Genomic DNA, 17,711 nt, shown 5'->3' with positions numbered 1-17,711 from the left:
AAGTATATGGGAACAAGGGGTGGGCATGACCAATGAAGATGAATGGAGGCTGCAGAGAAGGTAGAGGGATTTAAAGGTTTGTTCCACTAAAGATCATTTATATGATGTTAGAAAGTTAAAAGCAACAAATACAGCAATGCTCCAAGTGTTCATTCTGAAATATCTACTGTGTCGATTTTCCACAGTAAAAGGTCTCTGTGCAGGCGTGTTTCAAAATGTTTGCAAAGTCTTAAAATGAAAAATATTGAACATTTATAGCATTTGAAGAATTTCATGATACTACCACCAACTTTCTCTACTCACATTTTTGCACGCCTGATTTACCTCGGGTTTAAAATGGAGATCGTGTGGCCACAGATAGCTCAGTGGGCAAAGGAGCTTGCTGATCTGAGCTCAGGTCCTGAGAGCCTTCAGCGGAAGGAGAGAACTGGCCCCTAAAAGTTGTCTCAGATTTCTATGTGCACACCATGGCACACATAGCCCCCCCCCCCCCGATAAATAAATATAATTTAAAAGTTTAAAACAGGTCCAGTATAACATTGGCTTTACTTCTACCATAGGCCATCAACCTATGCTTTTTTTTTATTAATAGCAAGCCATGTAATATAAATGTAATAAAATATTCTGGATTTTGTGATATTTGCAACAATGGTTAGTTTTTAAAATTTTCTGTGATATGCTTTAATATTTTTAAAAAGTTTTATTCATGTTCATTCATGTGTATAAGTGTTTCCTCTGTGTGTATGTATATGTATCATGTGCATGCCTGGTGAGGGAGACCAGAAGAGGACACTGGATCTCTTAGAACTGGAGTTTCAGATTCTTGTGAGCTGCCATGTTGGCATGGATTTACTCTAGAAACTTCAGCTTGTGTATTTAATTGTAGCTTAATAGTTTATCTAGTTGTTTTTTTTTTCACTTTATGTGAAATTTACATACCATGAAATGTAAAAGTTTTAAGTGCATAGTTGCCATTTTGACCAATGCATAGAGCCATCATGGGTCCCAGGGATTGAACTCAGGTCATCAAACTTGGTGGCAGATGCCTTTACCCAGTGAGCCATCTCACTGACCACTCTAAAGTCCAATCCCAAACTCTACCAAGGCAGAACATTCTTCTCATACAAGAAAGTCATTAATGAGAGGTATGATTTTCACTTTATACAATTATATGTATGTGTTCATTTATGTATGTGGTTTTGTTATTTTGTGTATGTGTGCATGTTCCCATGGCACAGAATGCATGTAGAAGTTAGAACTAGGGTTAAGGATAGGATTAGGGAATCGGTTTCCTCTTTTCATCACTTGGGTCCTGAGTATTGAATTCAGGTCATCAGGCTTGGTGGCATTTCTATCCAAGGAGCCATCTCGTTAGAGGGACAGGTAAGTGTTTTTGTTGTTGTTTCGTGTTTTTGATAAAGGTGATGTGCTATTTCACCTTGTAAGATCAAGAAAAGAGGATGGAGGGATGGAGGGATGGAGGGATGGCTCAGTGGTGAAGAACATGCACTGCTTTTGCAGAAGACCCTAGTTTAACTCATGACAACATATAGTTCCTGTTCCAGAGAGCTCTGTAGCCTACCTCTGTGGACACCTGCATTCATGGCTATATATCTTTCCCCATACACACAGTTTAAGATAAAAATTAGAACGATCAAGAAAGAGGAACCAAAAAAAAAAAAAAAAGAAAGAGGAACAATAACTCATTATTGAATAAAACAGATATGAGCGGGTCTAGTGGCATTGCACGCCTTTAATCCCAGCGCCCAAGAAGCAGAGGCAGGCTGATCTCTGTGAGTCTGTGAGTCTGGTCTAGTGCCAGGCCAGCCAGGGCTATCTGGTAAGACTTTGACTCAAAACAATTTCCCCTCACTAAAACAAACAAGCAAAAAAAAAAAAAAAAAAAAAAAAAAAAAACCCACATAAAACAAAGAACCAACCAACCAACCAAACAGAAAAAAACAAAACAGAAACCACCACCACCACCACCACCAACAGAACCCTAAATCCAAAACCATACTTTCCTTTTGGTATAATTTGGTAGGGATGCAGGCGAGGCAGCCAACTGCTCATGAAGAGAAATAGACACGTTGTTGTTACAAAAGGCCTTTTAGGGAAACGGTTGGAAACCATTCGAGGCTTCTTATCTGGATTCCAGGATCTGGAATTTGAGGATGAAGAAAGGAGGAATGGAAGAAGAGGAAGAGGCATTTCCCATTTCCACACTTGCTCTGATTCTGCGGTCTCCGTCCTTCCAGAATATTCAGGACAGTGGCGACATCAGCTACAGCAGTGTGACTCCACTTGACAAATTCCCAACAAAGATCAAATCAAAGAGCAGCTTCCCAACTGTTTTTTGGAGCATGACCTCCACAGGCCCACTGCTGTGTCATCCCAGAGTCTGGCTGGCCTATGACTCACCTGAGGCTAACAAGTGGACATCACTCCCATTGGATAAGAGTAAACTGAGGCAGCAGAAAGGCTCAGTAAGTTGCCCAGGACCATAGAGCTTGAAAGGTGATGAGCGGGATTTGAGCCAAGAATGTGAGTCTAGCTCAAGAGGACTTACACACTATACCCTTCCCTTGACAGTTCATCGAGTGTGTCAATTTCACTGAAGTGTGACTTAAAGCACACACACAAAAATGCCCAAACCAAAAGAATATGACTCAATGGATTTTCACAGTGAGCACACTTGCATTCTAGCACACAGATCAAAGATCAAATCACTACCTGCCCCATGGGACCTCTTCATCTTATTGCTTCAACTTATTTATTTTTAATTTTAGTTTATTTAATTGTATGTATATATGTGAGTGCAAAAATGCACGTGCCACAGCATGTGTGTGGAGGCGATAGTATGACTGGCGGGGCGGGGGGAGGGGAGAGTCAGCTTGTGGAATCTGGGAACCCAAACTCAGGTCACGGAGCCTGTTTGCTATAGCTGATACCTGCTGAGCCATTTTCCCTGCCCTATTTATTTATTTTGGGATTTGTGCGGACAAGCATATGGATATTTTTTTCAGGGGTCAGTCTCTCCTTTTACCTTCTCTTGGAGACAAGGTACGTACCTCTTGGTTCTGCTGCAGTTCAGGTTCCTACCTGGCCCCTGAGCATCCAGCTTCCATTTTGCATCAGGATTACTGTGGGTTACAGACAGCAGCCACCTCTTCTGGCCTGAGCTACCACATCTGGCTTCTACATGGGTTCTGGGGATTGGCCTCAGGTCGACAGGCTTGCCTGAAAAGCGCTTTTACCCACTTAGCTATCTCTCTGACCCCTCCTCTTTCATTTTAAATCACACATATTCAAGCATCATTAGGTCTTGGGTTTTTTGTTTGTTTGTTTGCATGCTCACTTTTTTTTTTTTTTTTTTTTTTTTACACAGTCTTGTTATATTGTTTAGGCTGGTCTTGAACTTGTAGGCTCAAGTAAGCATCCTGCTTCAGCCTGCCAAATAACTTGGATTACAAGAGTGTGTCACTATTCTTGGCTTTTAGGGAGTCCGCTGATAAAGTTTAACATAGTCTATCTTGGAGGCAGGTGTTGGGGGAACTCCAGTTTCGCCAAATTCTCCCTGCCAGCAAAAGGTGAAGTCCTTACCGTTCCTTAAGCCCCTCCCCTCAGGGACTACATCTCCCAGGAGGCTGTGCTCTGGCGGCTCTCGGATTTAAGTAAGATTCTGGGCACTGCTTAAACCAGCCTGTTGCGGAGTGCCCTGAGCCGAGAGGAGCCACGACTCAACAACAGAAGCTTCCAGGAGTCTGAGCCAGAGAAGGCCAGGTCGAGGGTGGAAGCTGGAGCAGCAGCCACTGAGGAGGTTGACAAGATGCTGTTTATCTTAGGGCTGTTCACGACGTTCCTCTTCATCTTATATTTGACAGCTCCATCCATCAGGTTTGTCTCAGTCCAGCAACTCAACACTACTTCGTAAAGTGGTAGCACGTTTCCACCGCTAAAAGATGAAGGGAGGCGGCGAGGGAGACATTAAGGCAGTAAAAGCAGGAAAGGAGGGATTATGGATGCCGTGGTGAAAAAAAACGAGAAGGAATCATCTGTGTGAGAGAAGGTGGGGTTGATTTGAATTCTGATGCTAAACGAAGGCAGAGTGGGTGACTGTCCTGGCTCTTTCCTCTGATTCCTTCAGGCTTCGCTGACACTTTCCTTTACTCTTCTGCCCCACGGTAAGGTGGAGTATCCTGTGGATGTCATTGCTGAGGGACTCATTAGCAAGTAGTAGGCACTCTGGGGAGGAAACAAACTTCCTTCCCTTGATGATTCTCTCAGTGTTTTGGAAGTCCCGTTTTCTGCAGGTGTCAAAGAAATAGCTATTCTGAGTGGAGAATTTAAAATTTGCTGATGAAAAAGGTTAGATGGGAGCTGAGTGTGGTTGTGCACTCCTTTAATCCCCATATCCAGGAGGCGGAAGCAGGCAGATCTCTAAGTTAGAGGCCAGCCTGGTCTACAGACCAAGTTCCAGGGCAGCCAGGGGTGCATTGAGAGACCCTGTCTTGAATCCTTACCCCACTCCCCCCCAAGAGGAAGGTTAGACAGACATACTGGGGACAGAGTGTCAGATGTCATACTCAATCCTGGCTACCCTTAGAAATGACTCGAACATCTTTGAGCTTCAGGTTTTTTTTTTTTTTCCTTTGTAATGTAGAAATGATACTGAAATGGCTGAGGAGATTAATATAAATGACATATGGAAAGATAGTACGTATGGACAATGTCTAGCCTGGGAAGAATAGTGAGTGTAGAGACTGTCTAGCATGGGCTAGATATTGTGCAGGAAGTCAAGCCTGGGATAGGTCTCATGAGGGTAGAAAGCGTCTAGCCTGGGATAGAAAGTGGGTGTAGAAGGCATTTAGAAAAGATAGTGTATAGAAAGTGGCTGGCCCAGTGTCTGACAGCCAGGGATGTTCAGAAAGTAGTCTAGCCTTTCTGATCTTGCTTTCAACAGTAACGTTTTCTCTGTGTGCCAATGGCCTGAATAAAATCCTTAACACAGTTACAGAAAGTCTCTCAGGATGCTCTAGTCTTCTAAAACTGAAGAGGCAGCTGAGGGGAGATAGTTTTATGTGTGTTAGCCCAGATGCTGTTTGCCAGTTCCTATGGTAACTGTTGGAGCCTTCGGGCTCAGGAGCATTGAGCCCATTAATGTTCATCACCCACATGGCTCCAGTGTGGGTCAGAGGAGGAAGATGACCTATGATAGTATAGAGATTGGATTGATATCTTTGTCATCTGGCAAGGAATGTCTCTATTGGCCCTGACTCAAGAACACTTTCTTTGCTTGCTCAGGTGACTATTTTTACCTTCTGGACACATTCCCTTCCAATCCACACCTATGAGCTGTCCACTACCTTGCCCAACCAAAAAGTGGCCCATACCAATTAACTTCTGCCAGGATAAGAGTTTATACCTCCAACTTAAGGACCTCCTTCTTTGGATTACGTGGCCTTACTTTATGCATCTCAGCATGAGATTGGGAAAATGGTGTTTGATTTTCCTCCCTTTGGTGACAGGAAGTACTTTGCTGGTGGAGTTTGTACAACAAGTGTGAAGATCCCTGGAAAGGTAGTGGTCATCACAGGTGCCAACACGGGCATTGGCAAGGAGACGGCCAGAGAGCTTGCTCGAAGAGGTGAGTTGAATCCTTCTCCTCTGTCTTGGCAAGGCCAAACCTCCTGCCCTCTTTGCTGGGGTTCTGCCTGAACGTCCTTATCTTTCTTCCTGGGCTTGGAGGCTCTGGTGGGAACTCAAGGAAACTGGAAACCAAGCCTGATGTGACAATAATTTACTCTGGCTTTCAGCAGAGCTCCTCCCCTTCTTCCTGCACCTTCCCTATTTCAGAGAGTGAGGAGAATAATGGTCGACTCAGTTATTCTGAGGTAGAGACTAAGCAGAATTAAACATTGAAGTGTAAAATGAGGGTTCTCTGCTCCACTGTGAGGATCTGGAAGTGGCAATGTGGCCACTCCATTGCCGTAGGGACAGCTCTGAGTATGTTCTATCCAAGCTCACTTCCTGTTCCTCTGTACACATTGCCCTTTCTGCTTTGGCCCCAGGAGCTCGAGTATACATTGCATGTCGAGATGTGCTGAAGGGAGAGTCTGCTGCTAGTGAAATCCGAGCGGATACCAAGAACTCCCAGGTGCTGGTGCGGAAATTGGACCTATCTGATACCAAATCCATCCGGGCCTTTGCTGAGGGATTCCTGTCAGGTAAGGTTCTGTTGAGTAGCCAGGAAGGTAGGAAACTAAGTGTGGAAATGGCTGCTCCACCCAGGACCATATATGGCCCTTGCATCATACCCATGATCCCACTAGACAGGTTTAGCTACATAAACCAGCAGGACAGGGAACTGGCAAAGGGATGGCAGGTGGACGAGCTGGCCCGGATCCTTATCGACATTTTTGTCCCACAGTGGGAATCTTGGAGATGTCATCTCCACGTCTGGGCTTGTACCTTGGCATAAGGTGTGGCCCTGATTCTGCTCCTTTCTTTTATCCAGAAAGTAAACCTTCTGTGGCTACAGGTACTAGGTGAGTGTGTGCCACTGTCAAAATGCTCCCATGTCTTGGGAAATTACCAGCATACACCAAGAACTACAGATCCTTGAGGGACAAGGTCTAGGTGTGCCTTGTTTTACTGTGTCTTCCTAGGGCCCATCAATGAGAGCCTGCTCTCCAGTTATTTGCCATAATGAACAAATGGTGTCCGGGAAGATATCAGCAAGTAAAATTAGAAACCCAGTGACAATGGTGATTCCATATCACACAGACAAGACCAAATGGGGAATAGTTATTGACTTCTGAGCCAACACCTTATCTTAGAAGACAGGAGTGATAACCCTGCCCAGAAAAGAGTGTTCACAGACAAAAGCCCAGGGTCAAACACTTGGGATGGTGAAAGGTGGCTGGAAGGTGCCTTGCTAGCCACAGGTCTCCCTGATTGTTCTCAACAGAGGAAAAGAAGCTCCATATTTTGATCAACAATGCAGGAGTGATGATGTGTCCATATTCTAAGACAGCGGATGGCTTTGAAACCCAATTTGGAGTCAACCATCTGGGTAAGTATCACGGGGGGACTTAAAACGCTGAGTTCTAACCCAGCCTCATTCTCTGTAGGAAGATGGCGGTGCCTTGGTGCTCAGGATCTCCACTGATCCTCATGGAGCCTCATAGAGTCCTCATAGACTCTCCCTGCAGCAGACACATCACTATTAGCACTTTTCTAAGCAGTCAAAAATGTGACTCCGTGCATTTATTCAGAAGATGCTAGGGAGAAACAATGTCACCCTTGGATGGGGTGGGGCTTGCTGGGCAGTGCCAACCTGTGGCTATTCGGGAATCTGGAGTTGGCAGGGGAAGTAACATCCATATGAGAGTCAAAACAAGCCTTGGTCTACTCTGGGGGGGGGGTAAGTGAACCTTGAGAAGTTGACACAAAAGATAAACTGGTGTTCAGAGTTTAAGATTAAGGTTCTAGTCAGGGCAGCATGTGGCATAGTCTTGGATCCTGGGCAAAATGTTATTTTCCCTGACTACTGTAGCTTTCTTTCTGTATGAGTATATCAGGGCCCATATTATACGGAGAAATTGGAGGCTAGCATACGGGTATATAAGCAATGGGTACAAATTTTACATTAAATAGTGTCTTACTATGGTCTAGCTTCGGCCCTTGCTTTGGAGAATCAACTCACTTAGAATAAGTGACCACTTAGCACTGATTAACTCACGTGTCAAGCTTTCCTCATGCCCAGAAGACAGTGAGATGTGGAAGTCCTGCCTCCAGTCCCCACACCCTGAGCTAGGGCTGTCCCACCCCTGAGTTCTCTCTTTGGATTTCTTTGTAGGCCACTTTCTTCTTACATACCTGCTTTTGGGGCGGCTGAAGGAGTCTGCTCCCGCACGGGTGATCAACCTCTCCTCAGTGGCCCACCTTTGTGGCAAGATCCGTTTCCATGACCTCCAAGGCGAGAAATACTACCACCGTTGTCTCGCCTATGCCCACAGCAAGCTCGCCAATGTGCTTTTCACTCGAGAGCTGGCCAAGCGGCTCCAAGGTAAGTGTGGAGAGATGAGAGAATATTCAAATGCTTTATTATTAGAAAACAAAAACAAAAACAGGATCCTTGGTCAAGACTGTAGGTTCATAGAAACTTCTGGAACAAGACTGTTGAGCATATACATTTTAGTAGTGTTCTGTATAGTTCAGAAAATGATCTAGGATTCCTGAGCTTTCCATTTTGATTAAGTGAGTTTATTAAGTATATAGCAAACAAAAATAATAGAGTCAATAGCAAGTGGCAGGTAGAAGCAGCAGGTGGATACATTTGACCATTATTTGACCAGACCTGTAGACATGTGTCGGGGCAGCAAGGACCACAGACTACATGCATCAATAAGAAACTTAGTGTCTTGTCCCACACCTTTCCCCACAATGTTCTGGAGGCCAGTGGAGGATGGTGCTTCTTTGACAAGCCACAGTTAAGGGGCCCGATGACAGTCCATACTGAATCAGTGTATTCTTTTTTTTTTTTGGCTTCCCCACCCCCCAGGGCTACCTTTCTCAACCAGTCAAGACTGCATTTGCTGCCACATTTATCATGCAAATGTTGACGGGAATGGCGGCATCTGCCTCCATGTTCTGAGATGACAGCAGTCTCCTGCTTGAATCATCTCCTAAATTCCCTTATCTGTTTTGCCCACTGCTAAGTGATCCAAATTTGCATGTCCTGTGTCCCCCTAGTGCCACAGATTCACAATCTATGAAACAAACAGCAGTGTGGATGAGAACGCATCCCAGGATTGGGCTCAGGGAGGATGACATGGCATGCAGTGTCGCCTTACCTCAGAAGAGCCTGCCGGGTAGCTGGAATCAAACTGCTGTTCCTGATCTTGTCCAGCTGCTCCCCGTCAGACCTCCACCAAGGCCTGGTGGAATGCCTGCTCTTACTTCACAGAGAGTGCAAACTGAAAATCAAACACCATTTGATTTAAAATCAAATGATTTTAAATTAGAATCTCAAAACTTTTTGTAGTTTCCACTTAAATTGCCAGTTACTAGAGTTAGCCCATCTTCCAGCAGTTTAATATCTCACCAACTAACTGAGGCACACCATTAGTGGCCGATTGCTTCAATGATAATTCTGCTAGTAACTGATTTATTTTCTTTCAGTAAAGTTGTGTAAACCAAACCAAACCAACAACAACAAAAAACAATACAGGGAAAGTGCACAGCACAGCCCTTGCATGTAAAAAGTATTGAAAATGAGGTGGTATCAGGCTGTGTTTGGGGGCAGCTTAATGACCCATAATTTCCACCAACACGCCTCTATCCGCATCAAATAAATGCGCTGGCTCAACTGGCCTCTACCCCTAACCTTTCAGATAGATTGTTGTCCCAAAGCTCCTCCCACAGAAATGGCAGAGACACTGCTCTGAATAATTAACGCTACTACTTCCCACATGTTTTTATTAGGAGTGTGTAAGCCCCCCGTATAAGATAACATTGAAATATAACTCTTCTGTTGGAGCGCAGAAAGCTGAGAAGACTATGTAGATCGTTCTAGAGGTTAATTCATTACCAGGCAGGTTAAATAGAACCTTAGGCTTGTATTTACCAAGTCTCTCTTTTAAATTAATTGGTTGATTAATTTTACACCTTGGCTGCCGTTTCCTCTCCCTGCGCTCCTCACCTCTTTTGCCCATTCCCATCCATTCGTTCCTCCTCAGTTTCTCTTCAGAAAATGGCAGGCCTCCCATGGATATCAACCAGCCATGGCATATCAAGTTCAGTTAGCTTAGGCACCTCCTCTTCTATTAGGGCTACATGAGGCAACCCAGTGGGAGGAAAGGGTCCCAGAAGCAGCCAACAGAGTCAGAGACAGTCCCTGCTCCCACTGTGAGGAGTCCTACAAGAAGACCAAGCTATGCAACTGTAACATCTGAAGAGGACCTAGGTCAGTCCCGTGTAGGCTCTCCGGTTGGCAGTTCAGTCTCTACGGGCCCCTATGAGCCCAGGTTAGTTGATTCTGTGGGTTTTCTTGTACCTTTGACCTACAATCAGGCTGCGCAGACATTGTGGGAGTGGCTAGCCATTGACCCATTGACCTGGGTCCAGCTTGAGACCCATGCCATTAGAGGGAGCTCATCACTGACACTGCCTGGAGGGCCAGGACCCGGAGACCTAGGACAGAACCAAACACGACTTGCAAAAAGCAAAAGTCAATGGAACGATTTCTAGTGATATTCTGCCGTCCTCATTAGATCGGTGCCTTGCTCAGACGTCATCAGAATGGAAACAGGTGAAGCAGAGATCCAGAACCAGACATTAGGCAGAACTTGGGGAACCTTGTGGGGTCAAGGACACCCAAGTCCTTTCTTTCATTTGGGCATTTTGCCGAAGGGCTTGAGTGTGTCCCTGGTCTTATTGTGTCCTCTTTGTTCTAGGGACGGGGGTCACCTCCTATGCGGTACACCCGGGTATTGTCATGTCTGAGATCGTCCGGCACTCTGTCGTGCTGTGCCTGTTGTGGCGGCTCTTCTCACCCTTCTTCAAGTCCACTCGGCAGGGGGCCCAGACCAGCCTGCACTGCGCCCTGGCAGAGGGCCTGGAGCCCCTGAGCGGCAAGTACTTCAGGTAAGAGTTGGCAGGGCAGGTTGTGCCTGCGAATCACAGCACCCCGGGAGCTTGGCACCCTGTGTGCCTGCTGATGGAATCCAGGCATGGGTCGGGTCTGCGAACCCATTCCTGGGACTCTTCCGAAGAAACTAAAGTTAGTAAGAATCGCTTCTGTAGTTCCATTTTATTCTAGTGTGCCATGCTTCTTTGAGCACCCTTGCGTTCTGAAAGCCAACAGGCTTTCCCTGTTGGTTATGCTATAACAAGAATGTTAGTGGCCCTCTGGCTTCTTTTCCTTTAAGGCTCAGCTGATTTGACATTTGAATTCTTTGGTATTACTTTGTAGTGCTACCTCAAGATCCAGCTATACCACTCCTAGGCATATATCCAAAAGATGCTCAAGTATACAACACGGACATTTGCTTTAACCATGTTCTTAGCAGCTTTATTTGTAATAGGCAGAACCTGGAAACAACCCAGATGTCCCTCAACTGAGGAATGGGTACAGAAATTGTGGTACATTTACACAGTGGAATACTACTCAGCAATTAAAAACAAGGAAATCATGAAATTTGCAGGCAAATGGTGGGAACTAGAAAAGATCATCCTGAGTGAGGTATCCCAGAAGCAGAAAGACACACATGGTATACACTCACTTATAAGTGGATATTAGACATATAATATAGGATAAACATACTAAAATCTGTTCACCTAAAGAAGCTAAGCAAGAAGGAGGACCCTGGGTAAGATGTTCAATCTTCATTCAGAAAGTCAAATGGGATAGACACTGGAAGAATGTGAAAATAAGGAACAAGACAAGAGCCTATCACAGAGGGCCTCTGAAAGACTCTACCCAGAAGGGTATTAAAATTGATGCTGAGACTCATAGCCAAACTTTGGGCAAAGTGCAGGGAATCTTATGATAGAAGACAGAAGGGGGAGATAGAAAGACCTGGAAGGGTCTGGAGCTCCACAGGGAGAGCAAAGAACCAAAAAATCTGTGTATAGGGGTCTTTTCTGAGACTGATACTCCAAATAAGGACCATTCATGGAGATAACCCAGACCCCCTGCACAGAGGTAGCCTGTGGCAGCTCAGTCTCTAAATGGGCTCCCTAGTAAGGGAGAAGGGGCTGTCTCTGACATGAACTCGGTAGCTGGCTCTTTGATCACCAACCCCTGAGGTGGGGAGCAGCCTGACCAGGCTACAGAGGAAGACTATGAAAGACAGTCCTGATGAGACCTGATAGGCTAGGGTCAGATGGAAGAGGAAGAGGTCCTCCCTATCAGTGGACTGGGGAAAGAGGCATGGGAGATGAAGGAGAGAGAGTGGGATTGGGAGGGAACAAGGGTGGGGTTACAGCTGGGATACAAAGTGAACAAATTCTAATAAATAAAAATTTATATTAAAAAATGCTAGGAGGAGGTCATGTTTGCCCAGTGGGAACCCTCCCCCTCAGTGTTGTCGGGCTTGGCCTTGCCTGTTGGTGTGAAGGAATAGAAATTTAAGTACCACACGTAAACACAACTCCACATGCAGCCAGAGCTTCCTAATAAGGAGTCCACGATAAAGGCTCCTTCGATTTCCATAATGTAATCCACCCCAGTCCGTTCTACTGTCCTTTGCTAAGCGAGGCACCCTTTGTGGCAGGACTGTTAGTAAGTTTAGTGTCTGCGGTAGGAGAATAGATGAGTGACAGCAGCCAATATCGCTAGACCTCTTGACATTTATCTAAGTGTGCTATGTATATTGATTCACACGGTCATCTCAGCTGGGTTAAATCAAGAGTTTCATCCGCCTCTGCCTCCCAAGTCCTGGGATTAGAGGGGTGTACCACCACTGCCCAGCTCTTGATTTAGTTTAAAGGCAGTTTCTCTCTCTGCCATTCAATCTGGCCACAAACTTCTGATTCTGCTGTCCCAGTCTTCTGAGTTCTGGCTCTCCAGCTGTGTCCCAGCATGGCTAGTTTCTTTCCCTTTTTCAAATGTGGCCACTAGCAAATCTGAATTATATTTGTGACGCATTATGTTTGGTTTGCATCCTTCTTTTCTCTGTTTGTTTCTTCAAGACAGGGTCTTTCTATGTAGTCCTGGGCATCCTGAAATTCACTATGTTTACCAGGTAGACCTCAAACTCACAGAGATCTGCCTGCCTCCGCCACCCAGTTGGCAAGTGCTGGGATTAAAGGTGTGTGCACCAACCTTGGCATACAGTCTATGTTTATTGAACAAATCTACCCCACAATCTGAGTGCTTACATTCCTGCCTAGTGAGTGTGACAGAGAGAATAGTCATGATACAATGTCATGAGAGAAACAAACAAACAAAACATAGACTACAAAACTGTAGGGGCTGGAGACATGGCCCAGCAGCGAAGAGTTCTTACTGCTCTTGCAGAGGACCCTAGTTCAGTTCTCACCCCCAGGTCTCACAACTGCTTGTAACTTCAGCTCCAAAGGATCTGACACCCTCTTTTTACCTCCACAGGCACTCACTCATATGTACAAACAGGCACACAGACACATCGGCACATAAAATTAAAATGTTTTTTAAAACAATATAAACTTTCATTACAAAAATATAAAAAATATATATGATATAAATATATATATATATATATATATATATATATATATATATATATATATATAAAATGAGTAGTCTAGAAAGACCAGCCAGTAATAGTTACTTCAAGGGAGTGTGACAAAGAGTCAGACAAGGTATAAAAAAGGAGTGCAACTTCTTTTTCTTTTCTTTTCTTTTCTTTTTTTTTTTTTTAAGACATGGTTTCTCTGTGTAGCCCTGGCTGTCCTGGATCAGCACAGCCTGGCTGAGTAGGCAGGCTGGCCTTGAACTTACAGAGATCCATCTGTCTCTGCCTCCCATATGATGGGATTAAAGGTGTGTGCCGCCATGCCTGGCTGCAACTTCTTATTCTTCTTATTTATCATTTCAAAGGTTTTTTTAAAGAAGGGCAAACATTTATTTGCCATCTATACAATTAAAATACATTTTAACAAAATAAAGACTTTTCCCCAAACTAAATACACAATCCCGCTTTTGAATAAAAGAAAAAAAATTATACATAAACTTATATATATCTCTACATAAACCAACATAGCTGGAAAAAAAAAAAAGGCCAGCCAAATGATAGGCTTTTCTTCTTTTTATCAGAATTATATTTTCCAAACATCTTGTGGAGCTTTCATCATTATAAAATACAGAAGCCCAGTGGAGCACTCTCTCTCTTCCATTACCCCTCTCTCCTTAGTCCCTCTGCTCACTCTAAAGCAGGATGGGTTCATAGGTGGGTCTCTCTGGGCACAAGTGACTCCAGATGGAATTCAGGGTTTATCTAAACTTAGTAAGAAAGTAATTGTGGTGTCATCTGTGACACCGCCACCATAGGGCTACAGGTGTTTTCATGTCACATTGAATTCCTGAACATATTTTATAACGCCTCATTTGCTCACAATTACTTTGAAGTAGCTAGGTATCAGTCTGCTATTATATCTTGTGGTAAACTACATTAACAAAAACCCATGTGTTACTATTCAAAGTGTAAGTATATATGTATATGTTTTTTGGAGGGTTTTAAATTTTTTTTTTTTAAATTTATGTGTGTCTGTGTGACTGTATATGTGTGTGAGGTCAAAAAGGATATTGTATCCTCTGCAACTAAAGTCACAGGTAGTTGTAGGTTGATTGATTTTGTGCTGGGGACCACACCTGGAAGAGCAGCAAACAGTCTTAGCTACCAACTCATCTCTCTAGCTCCTGTACTTTGATTTTTCAAGACAGGGCCTAATTATAGACCACGATAGCCCCAAAGTCACTCTGTGGCCAAGGATAGTCTTGAACTCCTGATCTTCCTACCTCTGCTCCCCAAGGGCCAGGATTATTTAGGCCAGGCTATCATGCCTGACCTGGAAATACATAATAATTCATTCCAGTGAAGTTTCTTTAAGCCTACTGCATGTAGTTTAGGTAACCAGAAATCTATTCTGAGAAATGTGTTCCAAGATTGTCAGTTTTTATTTTAATGTTCATTCTCTCTGTCTGCCAGTGACTGCAAGAGGACTTGGGTGTCTCCAAGGGCCCGGAATAAGAAAACAGCTGAGCGCCTGTGGAATGTCAGCTGTGAACTTCTAGGAATCCAGTGGGAATAGTTGGCTCAAAGACCATGGCCTTTTCAGGGCCAATCTATGGCGTAATAGAAGGGGACCAAAGAGAAGGCCAACCTGAAAGGATTATCCTCCTGGCCTGCTGCTGCTGCTGCTGCGACTCCTGCCTACCCACAACCTTTTTGTGAGGCAGGGCCATAGTACATCATGATATTCACACCTGCAGACCATTCTCGAAGCCTTAGAGAATCCATAATTCTCGGGGGCTAGAGGACTGTGTAGATTCCAGGTTGGACACAGGGGTGGTAGAAGAATTGAATCAGTTTCCTCACCAGAACTGTAGACAGTAGCTGATGTGTTCACAGGAATGCCAGCACTGCACACTCCTAGGAGCTGTAGCCTCAAACTTTAGATTGGCCTCTTTTCTCGTTGAAATGAAATGGAAGGCGCAACCCTGGAGTTCAGACCAGTTCAGGAAGAAGAAGCTCACGTTGGCCAAACTTCATTTCTTCCTTTGAGCATCCTGGAGCCATTGCGTGAAGCTGGACCTTTCCATTTTCCAACATGTAGACTCCCCCGCCCCACCTCCAAAAAAAAAAAAAAAATTTCTTTACCTCAATTTTTAGAGAAATAAAGATTTGTGCTCATCTCATTGCTGTATGTATTTTCTCAGGGAGAAATGGAGGAAAGGAAATCAGTCTGTTAGTCTAGTGAGTCATATGTCACCCCACTGAACCACTCACCCAGACATCCTGAGCTTTCTCAGAATTCTGTGTCTGGGTACAAAGTAAGATGGCCAAGCTGGGTGATCACTCAGGTTTCTTTCAATGCCAGGATTTTACTATGAGAAGTGAGAAGTGTGGCTTTAAATACAGAGCCACTCAGCTTCACCACAGAGTATGACCAGATAGATTTGACATATAGATACATTTAAGAAAGCCTCTGCCAACCTGTCTCCCTAAACTTATGGCTGTAATTCCCTCCAGCTCCCCTATTCTTCTGTGTTGTTGCCCTCATGACCTTCTTGCTGAAGGTCACTGAGGAGAGGTGGGCAGATGTGTCTAATGTGATAATAAACCATTGGCCCAAGAAGCCATCTTTATTGGTCCCAGGCTCTGCCATGTCCTAGCACCATGACAGTCTGTCTCATGAAGGCCCAGAAACAGCCGAGCCTGTCAGCTGTGGACTGAAATTGAGAATTTCTTCCTCTGAATTTGAAACACCAATGAAAAGCCCAGTAACCCAGACATCTTCCTATGCTTTCCCAAGCTCCTTTTCCTAGCCCTCCTCCTGACCCCTTCACATCTTAGTATCTACAGTAATGTTAGAATATGCATGTATGGAGACACTGGACTAGCAGGAAACATCCCAAAGTACTTCAACAGGAAAAAAAATCCCTAATCGCCAGTACAAATATATATTCATATAAATATAGTTATATAAGCATAAATATGCACCGGGGATTAGACCTATGGCCTCACTCATGCTTAGTAAGCACAGAGTTATATCCCCATGTTTTTGATGTTTTGGTTGTGAGCCCAGCCTTTAATGGCTGAGCCATCTCTGCAGCCCTCTCCCCATTCTTCTGATGAATTCTTAAGAGCAGTTATCCCCAGGAGAGGCTGATGGGAGATAATTTTTTGATATTTAAAAAACAGGATATTTTCACATCTTACTTGGAAATTAAAAATGAGTAAACTTCAGCAGACAGACCCTGCTTATTGCCGGCCCTTCCTGGTGGAATGTGAAATGTCCCCTTCAGACTCAGACTTGCTGCCCACCTGGTGATACTATTTTGGGGGAGTTTCTGGAGACTTTAGGAAGTAGAACCTTGTTGGAGGAAGTTATGTGACTGGAACAGGCCTCTGAAGGCAATGCTTGGTTCCCAGCTCCTTCCTCACTGTCTGCTTCCTCCATGTAAGTAGGTGAAAAATCTCCTATCACCTTCTTTCACCTCGATGTCCTGCTCAAGTGCATATGGGCAAGCACCCAAAGACTGAGCCCTCTGAAACCATGAGTCCAAAAATAGAGCCATCCCCCTTTAGGTTGTTTCCACGAGGTATTTTGTTATAACTATGAGAAAGCTGAAATATGCCAACCATAGTCATTTCCTATACTATCCCATTTGTGACTCTAATTTGCCTGTTTCAGTATTCTTATCTCTGCCCATATTGCTATTGTGGAATAAGATAGTAGACCCTAGAGGGCTTCTCTACCCCACCTAGTTCCCAAATAATCGAGATGGACACCTCCTGGGTTTATAACAGCTTTAAAGCACAGTAACTGGGCAGATCCTCTAAGCTATTGTGCTGTTTCCCAGCTACACACCCCATGTTACTTGCCTTAATTGCTCCTGTCTGGGCTGCTTCTGGTCTATCAGGTTAGCTCACATGGCCATGTGCTCGTGGTCATACTGCTCCACAGTGACTTCCTTCTCTCCGGCTTCTTCTCCTCCTGATACATCTTCTGCTTCTTCTCTCTTGTGCTCCCTCTCTGAGACGACTCCCCCCCCCCCAAGCCCGGGAACCTCAACCCCACCTTCTCTTCTGCCCAGTTACAGGCTTCAAGGTTTACACAAGACAGACAGGTGTTTGTGAGGATGTACTCCTGGGTGGCAACCAGATCTTTAGAGGCCAGTAATTAGCATTAGAACACATAGCACCAGACCAACCCCCAACAGCCATAATAGTTAAACACCAGGGCTCATATGTGATCGCTTTGTTTTGGGCAAAGAGTTGTTTAAGGTTCCCCAGATGATTCTTATATGCTACTGGGACTCTGGACCTCTGGTCCAAGACAATCATGGCGATCACATTTTCTTACCAAGTAATTGGTTATGAAAAAAGCATACAACACAATAATGGCCAATGGGACATAGAAAAAAAAGTTTTGGTAGTTTCTAGAAAAGGTTTCTAAATTGATGGAAAATTGAGGGAAGTGGATGATGGCATATGCCT

The 17,711-nt window shown here is 44.5% G+C and overlaps 1 protein-coding gene across 1 annotated transcript; it reads left to right on the top strand.

The window, feature by feature from the left end:
* The first annotated feature begins 3,669 nt into the window (after nucleotides 1-3,669).
* Nucleotides 3,670-15,391, top strand: Rdh12 (retinol dehydrogenase 12). The gene is made up of 7 exons (XM_055595417.1): nucleotides 3,670-3,897; nucleotides 5,529-5,647; nucleotides 6,072-6,227; nucleotides 6,971-7,075; nucleotides 7,862-8,071; nucleotides 10,461-10,650; nucleotides 14,697-15,391. The coding sequence occupies exons 1-7, from the start codon at nucleotides 3,830-3,832 to the stop codon at nucleotides 14,797-14,799; spliced, it is 951 nt and encodes a 316-aa protein (XP_055451392.1). The 5' UTR covers nucleotides 3,670-3,829; the 3' UTR covers nucleotides 14,800-15,391.
* The last annotated feature ends 2,320 nt before the right edge of the window (nucleotides 15,392-17,711 follow it).

The sequence above is a fragment of the Psammomys obesus genome, unplaced genomic scaffold (genome assembly GCF_907164565.1).
Source record: "Psammomys obesus unplaced genomic scaffold, mPsaObe1.curated_primary_1811, whole genome shotgun sequence".
Lineage (NCBI taxonomy): Eukaryota > Metazoa > Chordata > Mammalia > Rodentia > Muridae > Psammomys > Psammomys obesus.
Note: the sequence above shows the minus strand (reverse complement) of the source record. Positions and strands in the feature narration are given on the sequence as shown.

Coding starts and splice junctions, on each gene's coding strand:
- Rdh12 (XM_055595417.1), top strand. CDS start 3,830: ATGCTGTTTATCTTAGGGCTGTTCACGACGTTCCTCTTCATCTTATAT. Junction 5,648..6,071: donor CAGAGAGCTTGCTCGAAGAG/GTGAGTTGAATC, acceptor CTTTGGCCCCAG/GAGCTCGAGTATACATTGCA. Junction 6,228..6,970: donor TGCTGAGGGATTCCTGTCAG/GTAAGGTTCTGT, acceptor TGTTCTCAACAG/AGGAAAAGAAGCTCCATATT.